This window comes from Hemiscyllium ocellatum, chromosome 12, assembly GCF_020745735.1.
Source record: "Hemiscyllium ocellatum isolate sHemOce1 chromosome 12, sHemOce1.pat.X.cur, whole genome shotgun sequence".
NCBI classification, from domain to species: Eukaryota; Metazoa; Chordata; class Chondrichthyes; order Orectolobiformes; family Hemiscylliidae; genus Hemiscyllium; species Hemiscyllium ocellatum.
In genome coordinates, this window is record NC_083412.1 from 36077432 (window position 1) to 36102599 (window position 25168).

At 37.7% G+C, this 25168-nt stretch overlaps 1 protein-coding gene across 3 annotated transcripts in view; it reads right to left on the reverse strand.

The window, feature by feature from the left end:
• The window catches only part of scaf4a (SR-related CTD-associated factor 4a), an 85327-nt gene that overhangs the window by 39842 nt on the left and 20317 nt on the right, over positions 1 to 25168 (reverse strand). For all 3 annotated transcript variants that reach the window (XM_060833511.1, XM_060833510.1, XM_060833509.1), the window contains exon 2: positions 8509 to 8592. In XM_060833511.1, coding sequence (XP_060689494.1) covers positions 8509 to 8592 — 84 coding nt within the window. The remainder of the gene's footprint in view (positions 1 to 8508; positions 8593 to 25168) is intronic.

The following is a 25168-nucleotide window of genomic DNA, read 5'->3' on the forward strand; positions in this document are numbered from 1 at the left end:
GTTTCACTGTCCCAATCCCCATTATGTGGCCCTCATTTTCAGTAATCAAGTCTTAACTGGAAAGAATATTGCACACAACTGGCTCAGCCATCCACCAGCAGACCTATCTGATCCACTTAAAACCATACTAGATCCCCCTCTCCCTCAAACTACTCACTATTCAAAATCATCCAGAAATGAAGGGATGATCTCCCACTTTTCTCAAATGCAAATCATTCCCTTTTATCCTCAAGGACAAAGAGCTCATGAAAGACATGATTAATATTCAGACAATTCAATCAGCTGTATTGACCACAGCACCTACCTTCCTCTTGCTACATGGTCAAATGTCCTTTAATGTTCCTCCTTGCCCTGGTCTTGACTTTGCATCTTTCGCTTCCATCTCCCTCGTGCTCTCTGATTGCATATTGTTCATGGGATGCATTTCCTGTTCTCTTCATTCTATTCCCATCACACTGCCGATCACCCAACCTCTTCTTTTGATCTTAAAGTCAGCCAGTATTGCAAATGATTTTCGCTTTCCTAGTGTTATCATTCCAACCTTCAAACGTGCTATCATTATTCCACTCCTGAAGGTATCAACCCTTGACACCCCCCAACTTTGCAGACTACATCCCATCTTCAACTTCATTTTCCCTTCTAAACGTTTTGTACACATTGCTGCCTTTCAAATCCAGTTTCATCTTTCCCAGACCACGTTTGGTTGCCTCTAATCAGGTTTCTGCTCTTACCACGGGTGCTGGAACTACACTCGAAGTGACATCATGTGTAAGAAACCTTGTCCTGGACTAGCTGGCAGTCTGTCACACAATTGACCAACTTATCCACCTCAATAACCTCTTTACCCACATGCAAGTCAACCTAATTACATAACTACTGCAGTGTTTTGTCAAATATAAGCAACTTCTAAGCAGACTCACACCCGAGGCAAGCATACTTGCATCAGTTAATGTATGCATATTGAACATAACTGAACACATTAACAGCTTATCATACAGTATAGAGGAAAAGATTCAGCCCAGAATCCGTCCTGCCAAAAATACATCATTCTGGATTAGTGGTGCTAGAAGTGCACAGCAGTTCAGGCAGCATCCAAAGTGCAGCGAAATCGACGTTTCGGGCAAAATCCCTTTATCTTTTATTTCTGATGAAGGGCTTTTGCCCGAAACGTTGATTTCGCTGCACTTTGGATGCTGCCTGAACTGCTGTGCTCTTCCAGCACCCCTAATGCAGAATCTGGTTTCCAGCATCTGCAGTCATTGTTTTTACCTCAAAAATACATTACCTACACTAGTTCCATTTTTAATATTTCAAGCACTGATTTAGTGACTGAAGTTTCCTGCATAAACTAACGTCCAGGCAGTGCATTACAGAACCTCAATACCATCTGAGTGAAAATGTTTTTCTCAAATCCCCTCTAAATCTCCTGGCTTTCATTTGAAAATTATGCCCCTTTACTAGTGACCCTTTGACTTTCTATTCATACTGTCATGCCCCTTGGAATCTTCTGCAACTCTACTAGATCCCCTTCAAACTTCTCTGTTCTAAATAAAACTGAGGGTAAACAAGCAGGATGCTGAAAGAACACATCAAGTCAGGCAGTATCAGGAGTTGGAGAAGTCAATGTTTCAGGGTGTAACCCTTCTTCAGGACTGGGACAGGGTGTGTATGTGTGTCTGTGTGTGTGTCTGTGTGTGTCTGTGTGTGTCTGTGTGTGTCTGTGTGTGTCTGTGTGTGTCTGTGTGTGTCTGTGTGTGTCTGCGTGTGTCTGTGTGTGTCTGTGTGTGGGTGTGTGGGGGTGTGTGGGTGTGTGTGGGTGTGTAAGGGGATCTACAAATAAAGGGGGTAGGGGAGACAGAATGGCGAAGTGGGGATAGGTGAACACAGATAGAGGGTACCTGATGGTTGGTCAATGGGAGGAATTAATCCAGTTGGTGGCTAGAACTCAATGTCTCCAATTTCAAATATCTTCCCTTCCCATCACCTGACTCCCTTCCCAGCCCGCTCATCGACCCTTCCTTCTAGACACCAATCGGATTCATTCCACTCAGGTCGTACCCTCGACTTGTGTTCACCCTTCCCTACCTCACCGTCCTGCCACTACAACCCTCCTTATCTGCAGCTCCCCTTACACCTACCCCAGTCCTGAAGAACGGTTACACCCAAAACACTGACTTCCCCACCTCCTGATGCTACCTGGCTTGCTGTGTTCTTGCAGCCTCCTGCTTGTCTACATTAGACTCAAGCTTATCCAGCCTTTCTTCATAGATGCAATGCTCAATCATCCTGGTGAACCTCCTTTGCATCCTCTCCAGTGCAATAAACCCTTCCTTTAGTGAGGTGACTACAATGCTCCAGCTGCAGCCTAACCAAACTACTGAACAGTTCCAACATGATCTCCCTGCCCTTAAAATCTATGCCGTAACCAAGACAAACATCCCATATGTCTTGCCGAATCAAGTAACAGGTCTTGCTGCCTTCAGAGACCTGTGGACAAGCAACCAAGATCCCTCTGTTCCCCTAAGTTTCCTACTGTCTTGCTGTTCATTGACTACTCTCTGATCTTGTTTCTTCTGCCAAAGTACATCACCTCAAATTTCTTGGGTTAAATTCTATCGACCAATATTCTGCTTATCTGACTAATTCACTTATGTTCTCCTATAACCTAAAACATTCATACTGTCATCAATCTTTCTATCATTCACAAACTTACTCATCACTCCCTACGATCTCACCTATAGCTTTTGAGTATCACAAACAATAAGGGACCATGCATTGCTCTCTGTAGTATACTCCATGATACAAGTCAGAGTTTTGTACCACAAATATCTATTTCCTGCAAATAGGCTAACTTTGGATCCAACCAACTAGGTTACCCTGGATCCCTTGAGCTTTTACCTTGTTTATCAGTTTACCATGCTGTACCTTGTCAAAAGTCTTGCTGAATTCCATTGAAGCTTTGTCAAATACCCTGTCCTCACTTCAACACTTGGCCAACTACTCAAAAAGCTTCACTAGATTTGTTGGGCCTGACTGCTCTCTGACAAAGCTATCCCCGATTAAACTCGCTTCTCTAAATGGAGATGAATCTTTTCCTTCACTATTGTCTCCATTAGTTTGCCAACCAGCAACATCTGACCTCATAACCCCCACTCAATTATTACCATCAAGCCAGGGATCAATTCTACTTCAATGTAGAATGCAGGAGAGCATATCAGGGTCAGCAGCTGGTATATCTAAAACAAATGATGTGTCAACCTGGTGAAATTAACAAACAGAACTACTTGCTTGCCAAATAGCATAAGTAGAAAATGGTAGAGTTAAGTGAACCCACAACTAAACAGATCAAATCTAAGCTCTAGCCTTGCCAAATCCAGTCAGGAATGGTGGTGGACAATTAAACAACGCACTGGAGGAGACTGGATTGAGAATGGGAATTTTTATGAAGAGCCCAAGACAACAGTGCAAAAGTTAAGACTGAAGCATTTGCAGCCATTTTCAGCCCGAAATGATGATCCATCTTGGCCTCTTACAGTGGTCCCCAGATATCAGTCTTCAGCCAATTTGATTTATTTCATGCAAAGGCTATGGGCCCTGACAACATTCTGGCAACTTCAGAACTTGCTGCTCCTTGGCTGAATTCTTCCGGTACAGCCATAACACTGGCATCTACCTGACACTTTGGAAAATAGGGCAAAAGTGAGCACTGCAGATGCTGGAGATTAGAGTCAAGACTGGAGTGGTGCTGGAAAAGCACAGCAGGCAGCATCCCAGGTGCAGGAAAATCGATGAAGGGCTTTTGCCAATTATGTCCCATCTGTCTAAGCTTGATCATCAGTAATGTGATGGAAAGTATTGCCAAGAGCTTTCAAGCAGCACCAGCTGAGCAATAACCTGTTCAGTGACATCCAATTTGGTTTCCACCAAGGCTCCTGATCTCATTACAGCCTTGGTATAAACATGGACAGAACAGCTGAATTCCAGAGGTGAGGTGAAAGTTACAGTCTTTGACATCAAGGCTGCAATCAACAGTGAACCATCACTGAGCAAAGCTAGATTTACGGATATTGGGGCAAACTCTCTAGTGGTTGGAGTCATATCTGGCACATATGGAAGACGTCGTGGTTGTTGGAGGTCAGTCATGTCAGCTCCAGGACATCTCAGCAGGAGTTCCTCAGGGTCGTGTCCAAGGCCCAACCATCTTCAGCTGCTTCATCAACAACCTTCCCTCCATCATAAGGTCAGATATGGGGATGTTCGCTGATGATTGCACAATGTTCAGCAGCATTGAAGTGATTTGTTTTCAAATGCAACAAAATCTGGACAATACCCAGGCTTGGGCTGACAAGTGACAATTAACATTCACACCATACAAACGCCAGGCCATTACTATCACAAATAAGAAATAAACTAATCAAGGTCCTTGACATTCAATGGTGTTATCACGACTGAATACCCCACTAGAAACATCCGGGGGTTTCCAATGACCAGAAACTCAACTGAACCTGCCACATAAATACAGTGGCTACAAGGCGAGATCAGAAGCTAGGGATACAGTGGAGAGTAACTCACTCCCCAAAATCTGTTCATCATCTATAAAGCACAAGTCAGGAGTGTGACAGAATACTCCTCAAATGCCTGGATGGGTGCAGGTTAAACACCACTCAAGAAGCTCGACACCAACAAGAAAAAGCAGCCGCTTGATTGAGACCTCATCCACAAGCTTCCAGTCCTTCCAGTATTGGCATTCAGTAGCAGCAGCTGTGTGTGCTATCTACAAAATCCACTGCAGAAATTCATTGAAGATCCTTCGACAGCATCTTACAAACACACAATCGTTACCAGCTAGGAGGACAAGGGCAGCAGATACATGGGACAACTACCACCTGCAAGCTTCCGTCCAAGCCACTCACCATCTTGACTTAACAACATATCGCTTACTTCAATGCTGCTGGATCAAAATCCTGGAAATTCCCTCCTATATTGTGGGTCAATCCAAAGCAGATGGACTACAGCAGTTCAAGAAGGTAGCTCACATGACCTTCTCAAGGGCAACTAGGGACAGGCAATAAATGCTGACCAGCCATATTCATCCCAGGAATGAATTTTAAAATATATAAAAACCACTGCTACTATAGTCACTGGTTGATCATTTCCTACCAAACCTAACAACCTTTTTGTAAAAAGGAACATATTAGCTGTTCTTCAATCATCTGGCTCCTCCCATGACCAAAGATAATTTTAAAATTTAGGTCAGGGCCCTGTTATTTCCTTCCTCATCATCAACTCATCCAATCTGGGGTTTTGTCTACTTAAATCCACTAATATCTCCAATACCTCCCTGCTTCTTAGACCAATCTGCACAAGTTCACAGTCCAACGTTTCAAACTCTGATCTTGCAAAATGTGAAGTATTCATTTAATACTCAACCAACGTTCTTCAGATTAATGCACATTATCCCCATGGTCCCGAAGAGGCCTTATTCTTTCCATAATTATTCTCTTCCCCTTGATATATTTGTAGATTATCATGGGGTTCTGTCTGATCATGCTCATCAGCATTTTCTCATACCTTTCTTTGCTTCCTTAATTGCTTTCTTCAGATACCTTCTTGCACTTCCTATATTTCCCTAGGGCCTCCATCGTCTTGCTCCCTTTTTAAATGTTATAGTTTCTTTTCCTTTGTATTCAGTCCTGAACATTCTAAGACATCCATGGTTCTCTGGGTTTGTTGCTTCAACAATTTACCCTAAAGGAAACATGTTGGGGGCAGCACAGTGGCTCATTGGTTAGCACTGCTGCCTCACAGCACCAGGGACCGGGTTCGATTCCAGCCTCGGGCGACTGTCTGTGTGGAGTTTGCACATTCTCCCTGCATCTGCGTGGGTTTCCTCCAGGTGCTCCAGTTTCCTCCCACAATCCAAAGATGTGCAGGTCAGGTGAATTGGCCATGCTAAATTGCCTATAGTATTAGGTGCATTAGTTAGGGCTAAATATAAGGTAGTGGAATGGATCTGGATGGGTTACTCTTTGGAGGGTTGGTATGGACTTGTTGGGCCGGAGGGCCTGTTTCTACACTGTGGGGAATCTAATCTAATCTATATGCCCCATACCATGTTACCATGCTGAACACCTCCCATTGTTCTACCATACATTTACCCTCAAGTAGCAGTTCCAAATCTAATTGGCCAGATCTTGCCTTATATGAATAAAATATACATAATCTCAATCCAAAACCCTTTTTGCAAGTCATCTTTCTCCTTTTCCATAACGAGCTGAAAACATAGTGATGTGGTCACTATCTCTAAAATGCCTCGCTGCTATCATCTCAAATGCCTGTCTGGTTTCATTCCCAGAATGAGATCCAACACTGCACCATCACTTGTAAGGTCATTGGCACATCAACATAAAAAGCTCTCATGTACATGTGAAGAAATTTGCCCATCAAAACCCTTTATCCCAAGATTGGCCCAATTAACATTCAGGTAACTTAAAATCTCTTACTGTACTATTTTTACATACCTTAGTGAATTGACTACATATTGCTCCTTTATTGCCCACTGACCATTTGGGGCCCTATATTATATTCCTAACAGTGTAACTACACCCTTTATATTCTTAAGTCCTACCCACAAATCTTTGATGACATTTCCAATATATCATTCCTCCATACTGCAGTAACTGACTCCTGAATTAATCACCGCCTTCAATACTATCTTCACTTTTGCACTCCCGCCTGTCCTGCCTGAAATTTCTACACCCCAAAATGTTAAATTTCAAATCTTGGCCCTTCCTCAAGCACACCTGTGACAGCAATAACATAACACTTTGATATTTCAATCTATATCTTTAACTTACCTGCCTAAATTTGAATAGTCCTAGAATTAAGATACAGGCCATTCAGTCTTTCCTACTCCCTTGATATAACTATAGCTGAACTCATTATACAAATCAAATATGCAAAAGAATCACATTAGCTTAGTTAACATTGAGAAAAAGAATCTTCGTACTGAAATCCAGGTAGCACAAGAAATCTATATTCCCATGGCCCCTAATTTGCCTGTCTCACAGGCTATCTATGTGACATCCAGTTCTGAATAAAGCACACCTATTTATAATTTAGCATTTGGAAGACAGAAGCTTTCACCACCATGCTTCTTCATAAACTTAACTTCCCGGTTACCGTCTGAGGATAAACCAGACTATTTGTGACCTCAAGGCCTGATTTCACAAATGTGAACTTCTAATCCCATAACCTTCCAATTTGATTATATTTCTTTGTCATGAGGAATTGCACTGTGTGGTTCAGAGATGAATTCTGACCAAATGTCATATTCTCTCTCCTGAATTTTCAGTTTCCTTTTAACATTTGAAAGGTCCTCATATAATCAAACAGGCAGACAGCTCTGGAAGTGAGTCTGCAGATCAGACATCCTGTAATAATTAGGACATGTATTGGTAAACAACTGAGTAGATCACGAATACAAGCCATGCTTCAACAATGGTCAATCACCTGCAAGCAAATTCTGATTTGGAGGTTTAATGAGTCATTGCATCATGTACATGAACAATACTGCAGGCACATTGATGGTGGAATTAAATTTCGACAGTTATGGATGGAGCCCAATCAAACAATGTTTTATGTTTTATCCTGGATGGTGTTAAGCTTCTTGAGTTTTGCTGGGATTGTACTCATCCAGACAAGTGGACAGTATTCCAACAATCTTTTGACTTGTTCTTTGTGGAAGGTGGGCAGGTTTTGGGCAGTAAAGATGTGAATTATTTGCTATAAAGTTCCAAACCTGTTCTTGTATGCAGAGCACTTTCATGGCTGCTCCAGTTAAATTTCTGGTCAATAGGTCTCCCCCTTCCATGAAAAATATATTGATCCATGTGCCTATCTCACAAGGATTGAAGCATTCAAGTCGACAACTCACTTTCTCTACATTCTCAGAGGTATGACGGATGGGTTTAAACATTGGATTTTTCTATGGTCTTCACACAAAAATACAAAATGCCACCTTTTCCTGATTCACTTACCCATGTCAAACCTACTTCACGAATCCTTGGCTCTCCCTTCAGATTCAGCAGTCCCCTATTCAAGTCTTAATTTGATACTATTTGGTAATTAGGCCAGTTACAAGCAAATTGTTCATGAATATTTTTTTTTAAAAATTAATGAAAGATTCAACCCTAACCTTATTGCAAGATGACCCAGTTAACTGATGTTTGGGCTTTTCCTAATTGCAAATTTTAGTTTTTCTATTTGTCTTTGGCAGATTCTCAACATAAAATAAAAAATTTCTACCACTCAGAAAAGTTGCTATTCATCTTGGTGAATGTTTTGCTGAAATTACGGAGGAGGAGAGCAGGATTTCATGCATATACACAATTCATTTCTCCTATTCCATACCACAATCAGAAAGAGATACACAGAAGGAAGGAAGGAAGAAGCAAGAAACAACAATAGCTCAAACCATGAAGTACAGCAAATATGTGACTTTCTTACCTTTATAGCTTTGATGGCAGCTTTAGTAATAAGAATCATCTTTGCCCTAGAAATTGGTGGCTTTAGCTCCATCAGTGAAAAGAGCTGAAATGCACAAAAAAAAAGCACAATTAGTATTTGTTGTTTTAAGCTCAAGTTACTTTTAAGTTATTCTAGGGTATGGTATACTTTGACGTTAGTGTCATACTGTATGGCCACTATTTCCACTGGCTATAATTCATAAGCTAACAAAAACCAACAAATATAGTTCAAATTTCACAAAATTTCTATGTCAGCTTTCCCATATTGCTTAAATCATCTCAGGTATATAAGAAACAGCATTTTCAATAAACTTAACTTTAGATTCACCAGGATGCTACCTGGGATGAAATGCTTTAGCTATAAAGAGAGGTTGAGTAAGTTCTTGGCTTTTCTTCTTTGAAGCAGAGAAGATTGAGAATGGACCTGATGGAGCTGTGTAAGGTTTTGAGGGGTATGGGCAGGTTGGACAGAAAGCAGTTGCTTACCTTAGTTGAAGAGTCAATAACAAGGAAGCACATTTTAAGATGAAAGGCAGGAGATTGAAAGGGAGTTGAGTAAAACATTTCAATCCAGAGTGTTGGGGATCTGGAATGCAGTTCCTGCCAGGTTAGTATAGACGAGTAACCTCATCACTTTTAAAAATTGCTTGGTTGAGCACTTGAAAGGTCATAATATTCAAAGTTGTGGGCCAATTGCTGGAAAATCAGACGAGTGTAGTGTTCACACAGTTTTGTCCGAAGGACCTTGTCTAAGGTCTATGATTCGATCCATTACTTTAGTTGCAGAACAGTACCATTACCTCTGCTAAGTCTTTAAAGCAAGCAGCAGTTAAGAAAGGTTGGTATTAACTTCCTACTTAACACTCACTGATTGACCATGAAAGTCTATTGCCGTGTTTGCAAGAATATTACTTTTTTTCACTAGGTGTTAGTTTAAATTAGATTCATTACAATGTGGAAACAGGCCCTTCGGCTCAACAACCCCACACCAAACCTCCGAAGACTAACCCACCCAAGACCCATTTCCCTCTGACTAATGCACCTAATACTATGGGCAAATTAGCATGGACAATTCATCAGACCTGTACATCTTTTGGACTGTGGGAGGAAACCCACACAGACACAGGGAGAATGTACAAACTTCAACACAGACTGTCGTCTGAGGCTGGAATCAAACCTGGACCTTTGGTGCTGAGACAGCAACGCTAACCACTGAGCCACCATGCCGCCCCAAAATCTTAATGATTATGAATCGGCCAGCTAGTAACAACAGGCTAGGAGTTCACAAGCAGTTTGTGAAGTTGATAATCAGTCACAGCTCTGATACTTAATTGAATGGAATTTAAAACATTCGTGTTCAGCTGCAAAAGCAGGCCATTGAATAGGATTCACATAGCTTGTTGACAGGACAACTATTTTTCTAATGAAGATATCTCGATGAAGTTGACATTTTGTCACTCTTAAAATTAATCTATGTAACTGAATTCTATGTTTAATACATTATGTACCTCATCAAACATTTAGGAAATAATATTCAAATTCTCTGTTCACAACTATTGCAAGAAAAATCTAACTAATCAACTGTTTTATTAGCAAACTGTTTCAATTTTGGTTACAAAGTCAACACAACTTAACTGCAGGTAAGTTCATCTAGAAAAATGAAAAGAAAAATTAATTGGGTGAAACTTGGAACTTTTATTTAAATTCCATAAATAAAATGTTATGTTTACTTACAGAAAAAACTACTCTATTCTCAAATTATTAATCTAAGGTAAGCCTAACACACAAATGATTCAATCATCAACAACTATCTAAATCTATCAAGTACTGAATAGTAGCAAATCTGAAACAAAATACAACACAAACATCTACATGTATACACTTACACCACATCTAAAATAGTTTTATATTCCAATGCTGTTATGCAAGGCGTAAATGTAGCTAACTGAAAAGCATGTGCAGATTTTTATTACCTTCCTCAGATCAGAGCAGGCAAAATAGCCAATCACAAACTTGTTCCAACATTTTTCAACAACAAACCTGTTGTCGTCAATCAAGTGAAGCAGTTATGATGAAATTTGCCAATGCTTGTCTCACAGTAAAGAGGAATTGTAGCACTCTAATTGATGCCTCAGATGAAATCAGCGAATGATAACGTTTATTAGCCCAAGCCATGACTTGTTAAATCTAATACTCCCCCAATCCTCCTCCCCACAACTGTACTGGCTGGTACTATTCCTTCCTTGAGAATCTGCAGAGTTCAACATTCTACTCTATCATATAAAAATACTTTGCATTCCTTTTTATGCTTAATACTGGTATTTTGATAAGGAATTAATTTGCTGCACTATTAAAATGAGAGATTCACACTCCTTGGAATACTTGAATATTTTTTAATATAAATCATTGGTAAAATGAAAGACAGTCGTCATGTTCTTCTTACTCAAACTAACTCTAGGACCTAAAAAACAGTCACAAGATTTACTGGAGTAAGACAAAGTGCATCACTTGAATCACCCCTTTAAGGTCACTGTTCAGGTACCATCTGCAAGGAAGCAGATTAACAAGGCCAAGATTTTAAATCAATAAGGCCTGATTCTCAAAATCAGGAGAATTATTTTCCCATTGTTTTATAATATTTTGACACCCATTTTACAAGACATTGCAGAAGGAGTCAATACCATATCATCTTCAAATGAAACAGGGTTACAGACTAGGGATTGTAGATGTAATTCAGACATCAGTTTATGCCTTCATTACAAACTGCTAATTATCCACATTTCTAATTATTTAATGATACTTCAACTTCATCCTGATTTTTTTTGTAGGGAGGGGAGTGGCAAGGAAAGGACGCAATCCCATGACAAATTAAAATGGGAAGCTTTTTCATTAGAAACACAAGTGAGTTGGAATAAAAATTATTAGTAATCATAGTAGGCACAGACATTAACAATGCCTGTCATATTGCCCACGAAACTTGAAGGCACTGTGTAAGTGGGTGGAGTGCTTCAGAAATTAGTCAAATATTAGCTCAAGAGAAAGAAGCAAACATTGGTTCTATTGGCACAAGACTTCATTAACAATGTCAGTCACTGTTGCTACTCACAAAGTATATGTTTGAATTGGAGCATTGGAACGAAAGTTTTCCAAATTTGGAAAAGATATCAAGAGCGACTGCGAGTAACCGGAAACAAAGTATCAAATCCAGATGAATTAGATTAGATCAGGAAGGTGGACTAGCTGGTTGCAAATACCATTCAATGTATAGAATGATGGAGAAAGTGTTTGTATGGCCATAAAGAAGGGTTAAGAAAAACTATGTGAAAAGGAGAATTTAGCTTAAATCTCAAACATTTATAAGTCAGGTCACATCATGATGAAAAAGACTTCCATTGGTTCGTGCAGAAGCTAGGGTTATTACACGGAAAGTCTTCAGATCTTCTGAAAACTATAATGGATTCTCCAAGATGAACATGATATCTGACAAATAAATGACACAGGCTAAAAACCAAAACAGGAAAGGATTTTGCTTTCAGCATTACCAAGAATAATTTACTATAAAGATATATGGCAATGAAACTGGTGTTTCCTATGACCCATTTTTCATCATTTCAAAAGTGCTAAGTGAACACACATTTAATCCTGTTTCATAAGATACTTGAAAAAAATCCATGTCAGCAACAGGTGTCATTTAGCGTACTCTTATTTAGTGTAAATAAACTGATATTGGATGAGATAAATGGGGATCAGAAATACCTTTCTAAACATTTTAAAAATAAAATTTTGCTTTGGACATATTACTAATATAACCAACATAATGGCAAGGATTGTCAGTTAGCATAGTCATATCCACCTGAAAACAAACAGATACTGGATACGTGAAATGGAAAACAAAAATAACTCAAAAATTTGCTTTGGGCATATTGCCAATGTAACTAATTACCAGATAGTCAATGGACTTAAGTGCATGCTTAAATAAAATTGTTTTGTGATAAATGTGCATAATATGCAAGGTTTCTGAATTTCCACTACACAGACAAAGGGAAAAGCTATTTTTTCTTTAATGTTATTCACTTGATATACAGTTAAATATACTTAGAGATTAAATTCCAACCATGCAAGTGCTGTTAGAAAAACCTAGACTTTATTAAATGGGAATACATTGTTTAAGTTAAAAAAAATTAATTAAGTTTTACAAAATAATCTGTTCTGAAGAGGTGGTGTAGCAGGTTTAAGCCTCAACAATATTTTCACTGTTCAGTATGTTCAGGCAGAGAAACTGAAATGCAATTTCAGAACTAATCTTCAAGACAATTGTTAAATGTGGATCAAGGCATATGAAAACGTACAGTAATTTTAAGAAAGCACTGTCTGTGCCATTGATCAATATATATTCATAAAAAAAGCTAATTTATGCAATAAAAATCTTTATTTTGCCAATATTGCTGAAAATGTTCAGTTATGGAAATTAATTGAAGCAGATATATTCAAAATGTGGAACATCAGAAGACTTTATTAAAAGTCCACATTATATGACATTAATGTAATACTAAAACTACAGGATACCAGTCACATGAAAATTAAACCTGCCAAGTGTGCATATTTGACAACAAACATCCAAGAGTTGTGGCAAGCTCTGCGTCAAATCTAAAAGAAAAATAAGGTTGCTCATATTTTTCTATTTTATAGTAGATTACGAAATACAAAGATGGCTTTGATTTATGCTACATCTTATTTACTCATTTAATTAGTTTAAATCTTCTGGTATGCGTTGGTTCCACTTTTCTCCATCACGATGTCTAGTCAAATACCATGCAGATCTGGATGTATAAGCAGTATCCTTGGGTACAGACTTGCAGGACAAATCCACTGTGGTGAAACAATTACTGTCTTAAAAGTGATAGCATGAAGTTTAGAACACCACACCTCCGGTGCAAATTTGAAAATCATAGTTTCTTACTCATGCATATCGACTTAAGTTAATTCAGATACACAGTTATTTTCCATTTGTGTAGTACATCTTTCCACGTGAGCTTCAGTGATTAATGTAAATTTATTTATTTTTACAAATCCATTTCATTCCACCTTAGCAGGACTTATGTCTGTCGCTTGAGAAAATCAAGTGAATTAGATCCATGATATTACAGACAGAACAAGTAGGCCTTTCTACTTCACATCATTGAATGTATGGACATGCAAACAGAATATTAGGCTGTTATACATGGAAGCTTGGAATACAGAAGAAAATGGCTCAGCCTCAATTAAAATTCTAGGGTATTAGAGAGATGTAATGATGATTCATGAAAATGGTTTCAGGGATGAGAAACTTTAGATAAGGTCAAATTAGTGAAGTTGGCCTGAAGGGTTTTGGGGGTGGATGTGGGCGCGAGATCTCAAGGGGACAAAACTGTTGTTGGAAAAATCTGCTGATGCAACTGTTGAAAAAAATCAAGAACCAGAGGGTACAAATGTAAAGATTCAAGAGAGAAAAGATCAAAAACATTCATGCAGTGAGCAGTCAAGATGTATGATGCAAGATTTCAGAATATGGTAAAATGAGGTAGAATTGTGGCATCTGAATGTGAATTAGACAATTATGACAAAAACATTTTCATGGAGATGGGGAGTCACATCAATCACAAGCAAATTGACAAACCAAAAAGCTATTTACTGCAATGAGATGAGAAATATCATGTTTGGATGAGCAGTGTTCTTTGCTGGAAACCTTTTATGCTCCCCAAGAGTAATGAATGTCTCTCAAAAGGGTTTACATTCTAATTTTTGAATTTGGTGCTCAAAATCAAGAGAATAACAGAGGTAAAATTCTTTAAAATCACTCTGTACCAGTGAATGTTTAGTATTAAAAATATTGAAGTGTTTCAGAAAATTTCATATCGATTTTCAAATTGAAGAAATGATTATATTAACCATTTGAAAATGGGAAGCACCATGATTGTTGATTCTATAATTCTAACAGAAATATCCATCCCTTCAATTGTTCTAATTGTAGTAAATTGTATTTGTTACAAAGTAAGCGATTTGGTAGGCAAAAAAAAACTAAATTTCCAGACTTACTGTGTTACCAGGAAGCGCACTAACCCAAGTGGCTATTAGAATCATGTCCAATAATTGACGGTGATGTTCAAAGGCATCGTTCATTTCCTCAGGTACTTGACAATGGATACAGCATCAATGATCAATGTAAAGTAGTTTATGACAAACAGCAAAGAGCTTTTCATTGTTTTACTTTTATAGTAAATAATTTTAAACTTTGCCACTCAATTTCCTGCCTTACCTATGAGAAAATAAATGCTAGTATGCTCTCCATATGTCCTGCCAACACTCATGTCTCTTAACCAAGATGGCTTTTTTTTTAAGTAAAGACAGTTGAGGCTGAATTCACAGCTGTAATTTGCATAGCCTACAGACATGCAGAATGGCAAACAGAAATCTCCACCAATTTTGCTTTTATTTGGCTGAGGGACACAAGCCAGTTGCACAGCTTCCAAAAGATCAAGGAGCACCTCATCTTGCATAGCTTAAAACCACTCAGTCACATATTAAAAGTGCAGAAATGGTGACAATTCAGTTCAATTAAATTAAATCTGTTCAGGAGCTTTCAAGGTAGTGACAGCTATCTTTTAAGATTGAGAAACTCAAAATACCCTGCAGCTTACTTAAGTAAAACCGTATTACGGAGCTGTGGAAGTTACCAGTTGAATGTTTAACTTAATTTCCATACACTTTCAGATTAAATTAACAAGTGCTGATGTTATAATGAAAGAGTTAGCCACAAAGTGGGCCAGAGTATGAAAAGTAGCCCATTCCAACTCTTCAAGGGTGCAAGATTAAAACAGACTGAAAAATGTGAAATATAAGCACAAATAAGGTAAAGTTGCTGGATGGCAGAATTGAGAACTTTAGTGCCTGACATAGTGGCTATACATGACCCATAATAAAGCATACTACTCACTGCAAACTGCTATGAAGGTGAAGTTTTGAACTGGCATGGTCAAAAAGTATCAGTACATCTCTGAAGTCACTAGACTAGTCATGCAGCAGTCTAATGTGCTTGGAACTGATGGAACAGTTCAAATAAATGTGAAACATAGATGTAGCATTAGTAATAGTGACAATGAAATCATTAATTGTGTTAAAAAAAAACAGGTTCACAAATGTCCTTCAGGGAGGGAAATCTATTGCTGTTATCTTGCCAGGCTTATGTGACTTCAAACCTACAAGGTGGTTGGCTCTTAATGGCCCTCTGAAATGGCCTATCAAGTCACTCAGGTCAAGGGCAATCAGGATGGGCAACAAATGTTGTCCTTGCCAGCAACATCCATATCTCAAAAAAGAATGGGAAATTAAACAGGAAAAACTGGATTCGGCTCTTGGCAAGTGTGTTAATTACTCATCTGTGGCCATTCTACAAGCTGTGTCAAACATAGAAACAGACATATTTTGTCACTTGAGAGCATTGACTTTCTCATGGGGAGCACAAGACTAGTCAATCTAAGTTCCAAATGAACTTTTCACTATTGGCATCCTTAATAGTTAAGTAAGAGGGTGTGCCATTTCATCAGCAAAGCCACATTATCAACAATCTCTGTATGATCAGCTGCTAAAGTGAATGTATGCATTCTGGAATGTTTCTTTAAAAGCACAAGACCAAAATGCTGTAAAAATACCTTCTGGTATCATGGGATATATTCTTTAGGAGGTGAAGGTATACAGTAATTTCCCAGCTCAAATGGCAACAAATGATCAATGAAACGTTACACTTCCTTTATTTGCACTTAGTTTTCAAATAATAGTGCTGCAATTAAATTGTACATGCGATATGTAATGAACCCATTTCAAAATATACACACCTTTAACCTGTGTGCCAAACTCACCCATTAATTCTTATGGGGCATATCAATGAATGCTATCCATTGCACAATGTTGAAAGTTTAGTAGTGTAGTATCTTGCAAGTGTTGCCTTCTTTCTCTCATCCACAACTCAAACGGATGTCATGTTGGTGCATTCACGATCATTTACAAGGGATTAAAACCATTAAGATTAGAATTTTGTCAGAACTGTTCATATCAGTATCTTTCTAGTAAGCTGTATCTAAATCTTTTTTACTTGCAAGATCAACCTCAGAATATCAGAATGCGTCTAAGGCTACTTCATTTGAGGATCCATGGAGTCAAAGAGAATTAATGTTTCAGGGCAATGGTCTTCTTTCTAATCATTGACTTGAAACTTGAACCGCTTCTCTATCCATAAATGCTGGCAACCCTGTTGAGAATTTTCTGCTTTTAATCGTATTTATGGTATTTTACTTTTGTATCTACAAATCTTGCAGCTTTCATCATAACAGCTTCAGAAATCCGAGAATATAGGTCTAGTAAATATTAATAGTTTGGGTGTAGATGGTTATGATTGGAATATATTTGGTTTTGCAGCCTATGTATGTTTGCACTAGTAGCAACTTGTGCAACACAAGTTAAAAATGTAACTAGGACTCAGCCCATTTTCCCACTTCTGATGAAGAAATATTCTTTTATTCAAAGCACAATTTCCTTCATTCAGGTAGTGTGACTACACATATAAGAAAGCAAATGGGGTGTGACATTAGATCTCAAGTGTCAGGTGAAAAACTACAGAATGGTTATCTAAATGTCTGGTCTACGAATATAAATGTGCAGATATTCAGCTTGCCTACACTCAAAACAAAAAGCATGCATTCAAACAAATGTTTCATTATCAAAATATGGAGTGCTCTGGCCTTGTAACTCTTCTTCAAACCAGTTAATATATTCACCAGCAGAAACAAAGATGTGATATGCACATGATTGCATTTAAGTTCAAAACTGAACAAAATAGAACACAAAAGTTTGTGACATCCTATTTTTATAAAAAGCTATTGAATTCAACACCAACCAAATCAGTCAGTTGAGCACGAATTTTCAAAAAGATCATCTGGTGCATGTAAAGATTTTTTTTCCTCCTTTGGTCAGATCATAATTTCCTTATTTAGCTAGAAATCAATGGACAGTTGGTACAATTGTAAGTAATCCCGTTAATAGGTTGAGATAACACAATACCACAACAAAATTGAAGACTAAATGGTTTCTAATCACCCTAAATCAAAAAACAAGTGTCAATCGCTCAGCTACATTAATTTCTCACTGACACTGTGGATAATTTGTATGCAGACAGCAGCCTGTGCATTCCAGGTTTACGTTAAGATATTTATACAACGGATTGCTAATAATTGCCTGTTCCTTTTAATTTAATCTCAAATGCTACTGCCTGAATTTATTTTGGACCAAATTCAGAGTTATTTAGGATGGATTCACACGAAGTAATTTTTATGCTAAAAATGACTGTATAGACACAGATAGAAGTCACAAAATTAATCCCAAATATTCCTGTAAGACACTTATAATAAATGGTACTTAGATGCTGCTAATGAAGATTAAGATATTGTATAAATCTTGTTTTAAAAAACAGCTCTGAATGATTCCTACCAATGTCACAATAGGACTAATTTCTATTCCTCACCTGAAAAAAAGTGAACTGTAATCGCATAATTTAAAATGGCTGATGCAACACTTGTGTATTGCGAAGATGTATCATTAAGATTGCTAGTGTTCCTTATTTTGCTAAGATCTGCAGGGAACATAAGGTTATCACCATTTTTTTCAATTTAATAATCAGAATGCACAGTATTAAACGCACTTGATGGATGCACTTGCAAAATCATTATAGAATTTTAAACAAGAAACTCTAGAACTAATTGTAAAGATAAATTAAAAATGTTTACAACCTGATACTAATAACTGGTTGAATATACCATGACCGGCTCTGCACTCGCACTTTTTTTTTAAAAAACAATTAACTATGTTGCATTACTAAACCAACTAGAGTGCCATGTAAGTGAATAAAAATAGTAACCCAATAAATATGATTTCACGTTGAAACACCTTTCATATCAAGTTAATGTGTGTGGGCTCCTCACACCTGAATTTATGACAGCAAACTTCAGTTAGAACCATCCCTTACACCTGAACTAAGACATTCCCACAGGTATTCAACTAACTTTGCATGTAATAAGACATACCTTTTTAGCACAACTGCTTCAAAGTATACTGCATCTTCAGTAGATAGGTATAATAAAGACAGCAGAATCATTTTAATATTTTTATTTTAAACCAAATTATACATTATCATGCAAAGTATGACCATATAAACATTTACAGCTTTTTCAGGAAACCAACAAAGCCATGGACAACACACGAGTACATGACTTTGAAAATCAATAAGCTCATCTGTAATAATTTTACATTTGTTTATTCTAAAAGAGTCTATTCTTTGAAACATGCTTTTGATGCTCATCCAGCTGAGTTCATATTGGCAAAATTCACAGCGAAGAAGGTCCCTTCATCCAGACAGTCAATCCAAGGCACCCTAAGAGCCTAAATTAACCAGTGTCACCACGTTCTTCACACTTCAGTTGCCAATTAACAGCAATATGTCTAAACTATACAAAATATCAGCAAAACAGCAAACATACAATTAAAAACAGTTCTCAAAACAAGTTCAAGACCCTTGTGCAGTACCTTTTATTTTTAAGATGTGCAAAATTTATAAAAAAAACAGTATTAATTTGGCCAGTAGCGCTTTCTTAAATTTCAAAATCCATGTTACATAACATTTGAGATTTTTACAAAATGTTTTCAGTTAAATATTTTTTCAAATTTTGTCTCAACTATGAAGGGAAGCAACAGGCAGGCAGCAGTATTATTATTGCTTTTTCAGCAAATTCTTCCTCAACCTTGCAGACAAATGTGGTTTGGAAAATGGTGGCATAATCAAACATCAATGTAAACAAATTCATCACATAGCCCAGGCAAATGGACACTGATAGAATAAGCACAGTCATTTTCTAAAATCGATTGTTACAAACAGAAATCTGATGGCAAAAAGAAGCTTAAGGATTAACTACCAGCTAAGGAATGCAACTTTGCCTGGTGACCAACTATGCAAAACATCAAGCACATGATAAAGTATCATGTAATTTAAAAGATTTCAAGTATAGTATTAATTACTTAATCTCAACACCTTGATCAGTTGAAGGTTGCTGGTAACTAATTAATCACCTAAATACCAGTGCTGTCAATCATACCAATTGTATTTATAATTTTCAATCAGGAAGTGGAATGCTGTACCAAATAGAAGTGACAAGACAAGGTGCTTGATGAAATTGCAGCAGCTGGTCAATCAGGAAGGTGTTCAACAAGAGACCGATTTAAAAGTTATTTTATGCACTACCTTTCTTGATGAAAGAGACCCTCTTTAGTGTTAAGAAAGCTATGTGCAAAATTTTGAATAAGTTATTGCAGAGAAAGTGTCTGCTAGGCACTTAAAAGCATATGACAATAACAATGGATGACTATACTTTCTCAGAGAGATTGCTTAGCATATCTCAGATACAAGCATTCAGTGGAATGCAATTATTTTAAGGTAATCTGGCCTGTATGGACAGATTTACAATCTCAGCTATTCTTTCAATTTAGCTAAAAAGAACATTTACCGAAAGTTACATCCCAGAAATAATCTTTTTGAATCATGCCCACATACCACTCCTATCCTAAAGATGACACATCCTATACAGGATATAGAATAATTAAAAGAACATTCAACCCAAACATATTAGCAGTGGCTGTACTTACTCAAGTGCTCCAAATCCCCTGAAAAGAAGTTGGTCATCTGAAGTGCACAGGTGAATTATTATTAATTACCAACAAAGCTAAGATGGCAATATCAAAATAACATGCCAATTCAAGTAATCTGGTGAATTTAGCAATCTTTATTCATTATACATGAGGATTAATTTCAGTGATCTAAAGAAGGTACTTAGGAAAGCAATTTGGAACGGTGTTGTAATTTGTGGAGCCTTTGAGCAGCATTCTCCCTACATGTGTAGGCCTGTAGACAGGCACAAGCAGCAATATTGGGTGAAGCTAAAGGTAGAATGCACCAAAGACTGGCACTGAGCCTTTTCTTTCCCTAAATGTCTCAAATGCTCACAATGACCATGATACTTTGTTTCATTGCTCAAAGATGTTTGCAGATGACACTAATCCACATGGTGGTGTTGGAACATAACACCATATCTGAACAACTGGGGAAAAACAGAAAGACAGACATACAAAGATCTATGAATTAACATACCAATTTATGAACTGTCAGCTTATGCTCATGGAAGAATATCAGATTAATGGTGTAAATATTAAAGGGAAAAGCTAAGCAATCTCAAGTGGCTGGACCGAGTGGCAGTAGAAGATGGAATGTATGGAAATTGAAGACAAGCAATAGATCAGTTTTGACTGGAACAAATGAAAGAACTGTAGTGTTGTGACCAAAAATAAATAATGCTGAAGAGGAAACAACACACTAGGTAACTGTTCAGTAATCTTGTTGTAAAGTGCATAAACTTGGGCAGCGAGAGTGTAATGACTCAATACGGAGATGCAGATGCCAAGCTTAGATGTGTTAATAAGAAAGGACAGAATCAGGAACAGCACACTGAAGGATCAGTGAAGATCTTGTTTGTGATATATTAACTAAAATGAATAATAAAAAGTGACAGACTGAATTTTTTTAAAAATTAAAATTAATGGCCTCAAGCAGAAAAATAAATTTTACATTAAAGATCCATGTAATAGAATAAACATAATGCATAGAAAGACTAATGCTTAGCGAAGAGGTATCTTCAAGAAGGTACAGATAAGCAGTGACTAGTAACAGCAAAGCCAGTACAGCACAAGTAAAATGCCTTAACACTATTAGATTATTTGAAACATGGCATTGCCATGTTTTATTTACTTGCTTCCCGTAACACTGAAGGGGCTTCTGGAATGACAATTGTGAGTCCTGTGAAAACTAATAGAGGAATTCCCAAGGGGAGCACTAAAAATTTAAATTTGAATCGAAGCAAGCCATTTGGAATCAAAACATGCGATTTACAAAACTATACCTCTTTGTGGCAAGGCAGACAAAAAAAGGTTAAATCAATCATCAGATTCAAACTAGCTCAATGTTAAGGCTGTAGTTACAGCTCACAGTTAAATAAACTGTTTGATTTGATTTATTATTGTCACATGTACTGAGGTACAGTGAAAAGCATTGTCTTACATGCTTTACAGACTGATCGTACTACATGCATGTATTAGGATTACTGAAATGTGGAGGATACAATGTTGCAGCTGCTGAAAAGGTGTAGAGATCAACATTAACATTAAAGAGGTCCATTCAAAAGTCTGATTAAAGTTCATTGTTTAGCTGGTATTTAACATGTAGGCTACTGTTTAGCCATCAGCAAGACCTGCAAACAAAATCTCATGAAAAAGCCCACATTTAAAATGCGATAACCGAAGTGTTCATGATTTCCAATGTTTCAGACCTGTGGAACAATAAAAACCCATGTAATAAAACAGTACAACTTTACAGGCCAAATTTCATGTTAATTTAGCCATTTAAAAATGTCATAATTCTATGCTCTGCTGGACAGGATGTGTGTGAAAATAGTCATGAGCTTGCATTCAATAATAAAGCAGAGAACAAATCTGATGTTCTTTTTGCATGAATTATCAGATACAACCTTAATTTTTCCCAAAATGCAAATAAAACTCTTATATGTCATGTTTGAGTATTAGTTATTCATATTCCATTTAAATTGGCCACCTTAAACAGAACAATACCAGTGAATGACTCAAGGCCTTATAAATCAAGAATTTATTTTATTAAAAGTGTGTTTTTGGGTTAAAAATCAGCTATACTGCTATGGGTCTGGAGTCACAGAGTCAGTCACACAGCATGGAAGCAGACTCCTTGGTCTAACCAGATCACACTGACCATGTTCCCAAACTAAACAAGTCCCATTTGCCTGCACTTGGCCCGTGTCCCGCCAAATCTTTCCTATTCATGAATTTATCCAAATGTCTTTTAAACATTCTAACTATACCTGCATCCACCACTTTCTTTGGCAGTTCATTCCAAACATCAACTGTGTAAACATTGTTGCTCCTGATGGCCTTGTAAACCTTTCTCCTCTCACCTTAAAAACATGCCCCCTAGTTTTGAAATCCCATATCCTAGGGAAAGAAAACCTTGTCATTCACCTTACCTATGCCCCTCACGATTTTATAGTAGTCATGATTTGGAGATGCCGGTGTTGGACTGGGGTGTACAAAGTTAAAAATCACACATCAAGTTATAGTGCAACAGGTTTAATTGGAAGCACACTAGCTTTCAGAGCGACACTCCATCAGGTGATAGTCACCTGACACAATCACCTGATGAAGGAGCATCACTCCAAAAGCTAGTGTGCTTCCAATTAAACCTGTTGGACTATAACCTGGTGTTGTGATTTTTAACCATGATTTTATAAACCTCAATAAGGTCACCCCTCAGCCTCCTATGCTCCAATGAAAAATGTCCCAGTCTTTCCAGTCTATATTCAAGTATTCTATCTCAAACCTCCATTGCTGGCAACATCCTGTTAAATCTTTACTGAACCCTCTCCAATTTAATAATATCCTTCTTATAACGGAGCCACCCATAACTGGGCACAGTACTCCAAAAGAGGCCTCACCAACATCCCGTACAATCTCAACATGATTCCCAACTCCTGTACTCAAAGGTATGGGCAATGAAGGTAAGCATACTAAACACCATCTTGTCCACCCTGCCTACCCATGACACAGGTGGAATTAGCAACCAGTGACAAAATAATTATTTACCGAAAACCAGAGGTATCTCTGTTCTACAACATTACCCAGAGCTCTCTCATAATTAAAAGTCCTGCCTTGTTTGTATTACCAAATGCAATACCTCCCATTTATCCAAATTAAAATCTATCTGCCACTCAACCCACTGACCCAACTGAGCAAAATTTCTTTGTAATATTAGATAACCCTCTTCACTGTTCCCTATACCAATTTTGGTATCAGCTACAAACCTCTAACCATGCCTCCTGTATTCTCAGCCAAATCATTTACATCAATGAAAGTGGACCAGTACCGATCCCTGCAGAACAGTTGGTCACAGGCCTCCAGTCCAAAAAACAACTCTCCATCTCCACCTTCTGTCCCCTACCATAAAGCCAATTTTGTATCCAACTGGCATGCTCATCCTGAATCCCATCTAACTTTTCTACAAAAGTTAGTCCATCATGTGGAACCTTGTCAATGCCAGCACTCCACTGTGCTGTCCTCATTAATCTTTTTGGCTATTTCATTACAACATGTATGCCAGACCAGTTCAGGATGGCAGATCTCCTTCCCTAAAAGACATGAGTGAATCAGTTAGGTTTCTTTGACAACGACCATTAAGTGGTTCCAGATAGTCACTAAATTAAAATTTCACCATTGGTCATGGTGGGATTTGAATCCATTTCCTCAATTTACTAGTTCAAAAAATTGGGTGCCCACCTTCCCTTTTTCACACACTTGCTGTGTTTATGTTTATATAGCAAACTTTATGTTTGGCTGCAAAGGTAGCACAATCACAGGTCTAGACACTTAATATATTCCTTTCTCAGGCAGCAGAGCTTCCAAAGGAAATTTAACAATAAAAGACAGAGTGGCTGATGAAGATGCAATTTACAAAGTTTAAAGATAAAAGCCAATGTCTTGGGCATCCTTCCTGGCTCTACATATCCCACCAAATAGCATTCTAAGAACTACATTCTCCAGTGAATTCTCAAAGTAGCAACGAATTTTCTTTCATTAAGACTATTGTAAGCATTTTATGATACCAACTGTCCTTGGGAAGGTAGTAATAAATACAACAGAGCATTGAGTTTGTATTTTATACTCTCAGGAAATCAAGAGACATGAAGAGTGGGTGGGAAAATGGAGTCCAAGACCTGTAAGCCACATCTGCAGTTTCTTGTAACTTTGCGATCTATTAAAAAAGGGGCAGTTAAGAGTCAACTATGTTGTTGGGTCTAGAATCATATCAGTCAAACGATGTCGGGACACTAGATTTTCTACTGGTTGGATGCGAATTTTCTTTTAATCATGATCTAGTAGCTACATGATCATTACTAATGGCAGCTTGTTATTCAAGGTTTTATTTAATTAACTTAATTAAATTTTTTGAATTGCTGGATTGTGACTTGAACTGATATTTTTGAACAATTCGTAAATGGAATTAATATTCCTGTGATTTGGTAATCCTTCGGCCGATTTAAATGCCATGCTGATTTAGTGTGTTGCATCTAACATGTCTTGCTCATCCAGGTTAAATACATCAAGTAGTCTCATAGTTTTCTCTTGTTAAGTTAACATTTAGAATCAAGACTATTTATGTATTCCACATATATTAGGCACTGGGACAAATGAATGTCAACTGGGTATGGACACCCTCTTCAGGCAACTATGTTGAGGATTTTGATTTCCAGCTAACAGCAAATGCTGGAAATCTGCCAATGCTTTAAAAATTTACTTTCATGCTTAGGCCTTCAACAGTTCCTTTAAGGAATCTGGGTCTCATCATCAATGCAACGCCCAGTACATAATGCCCAGGCACCCACAGCTGAGAGAAACAGTACAGAACCACTGAACGTCCAGTTAATATTTTC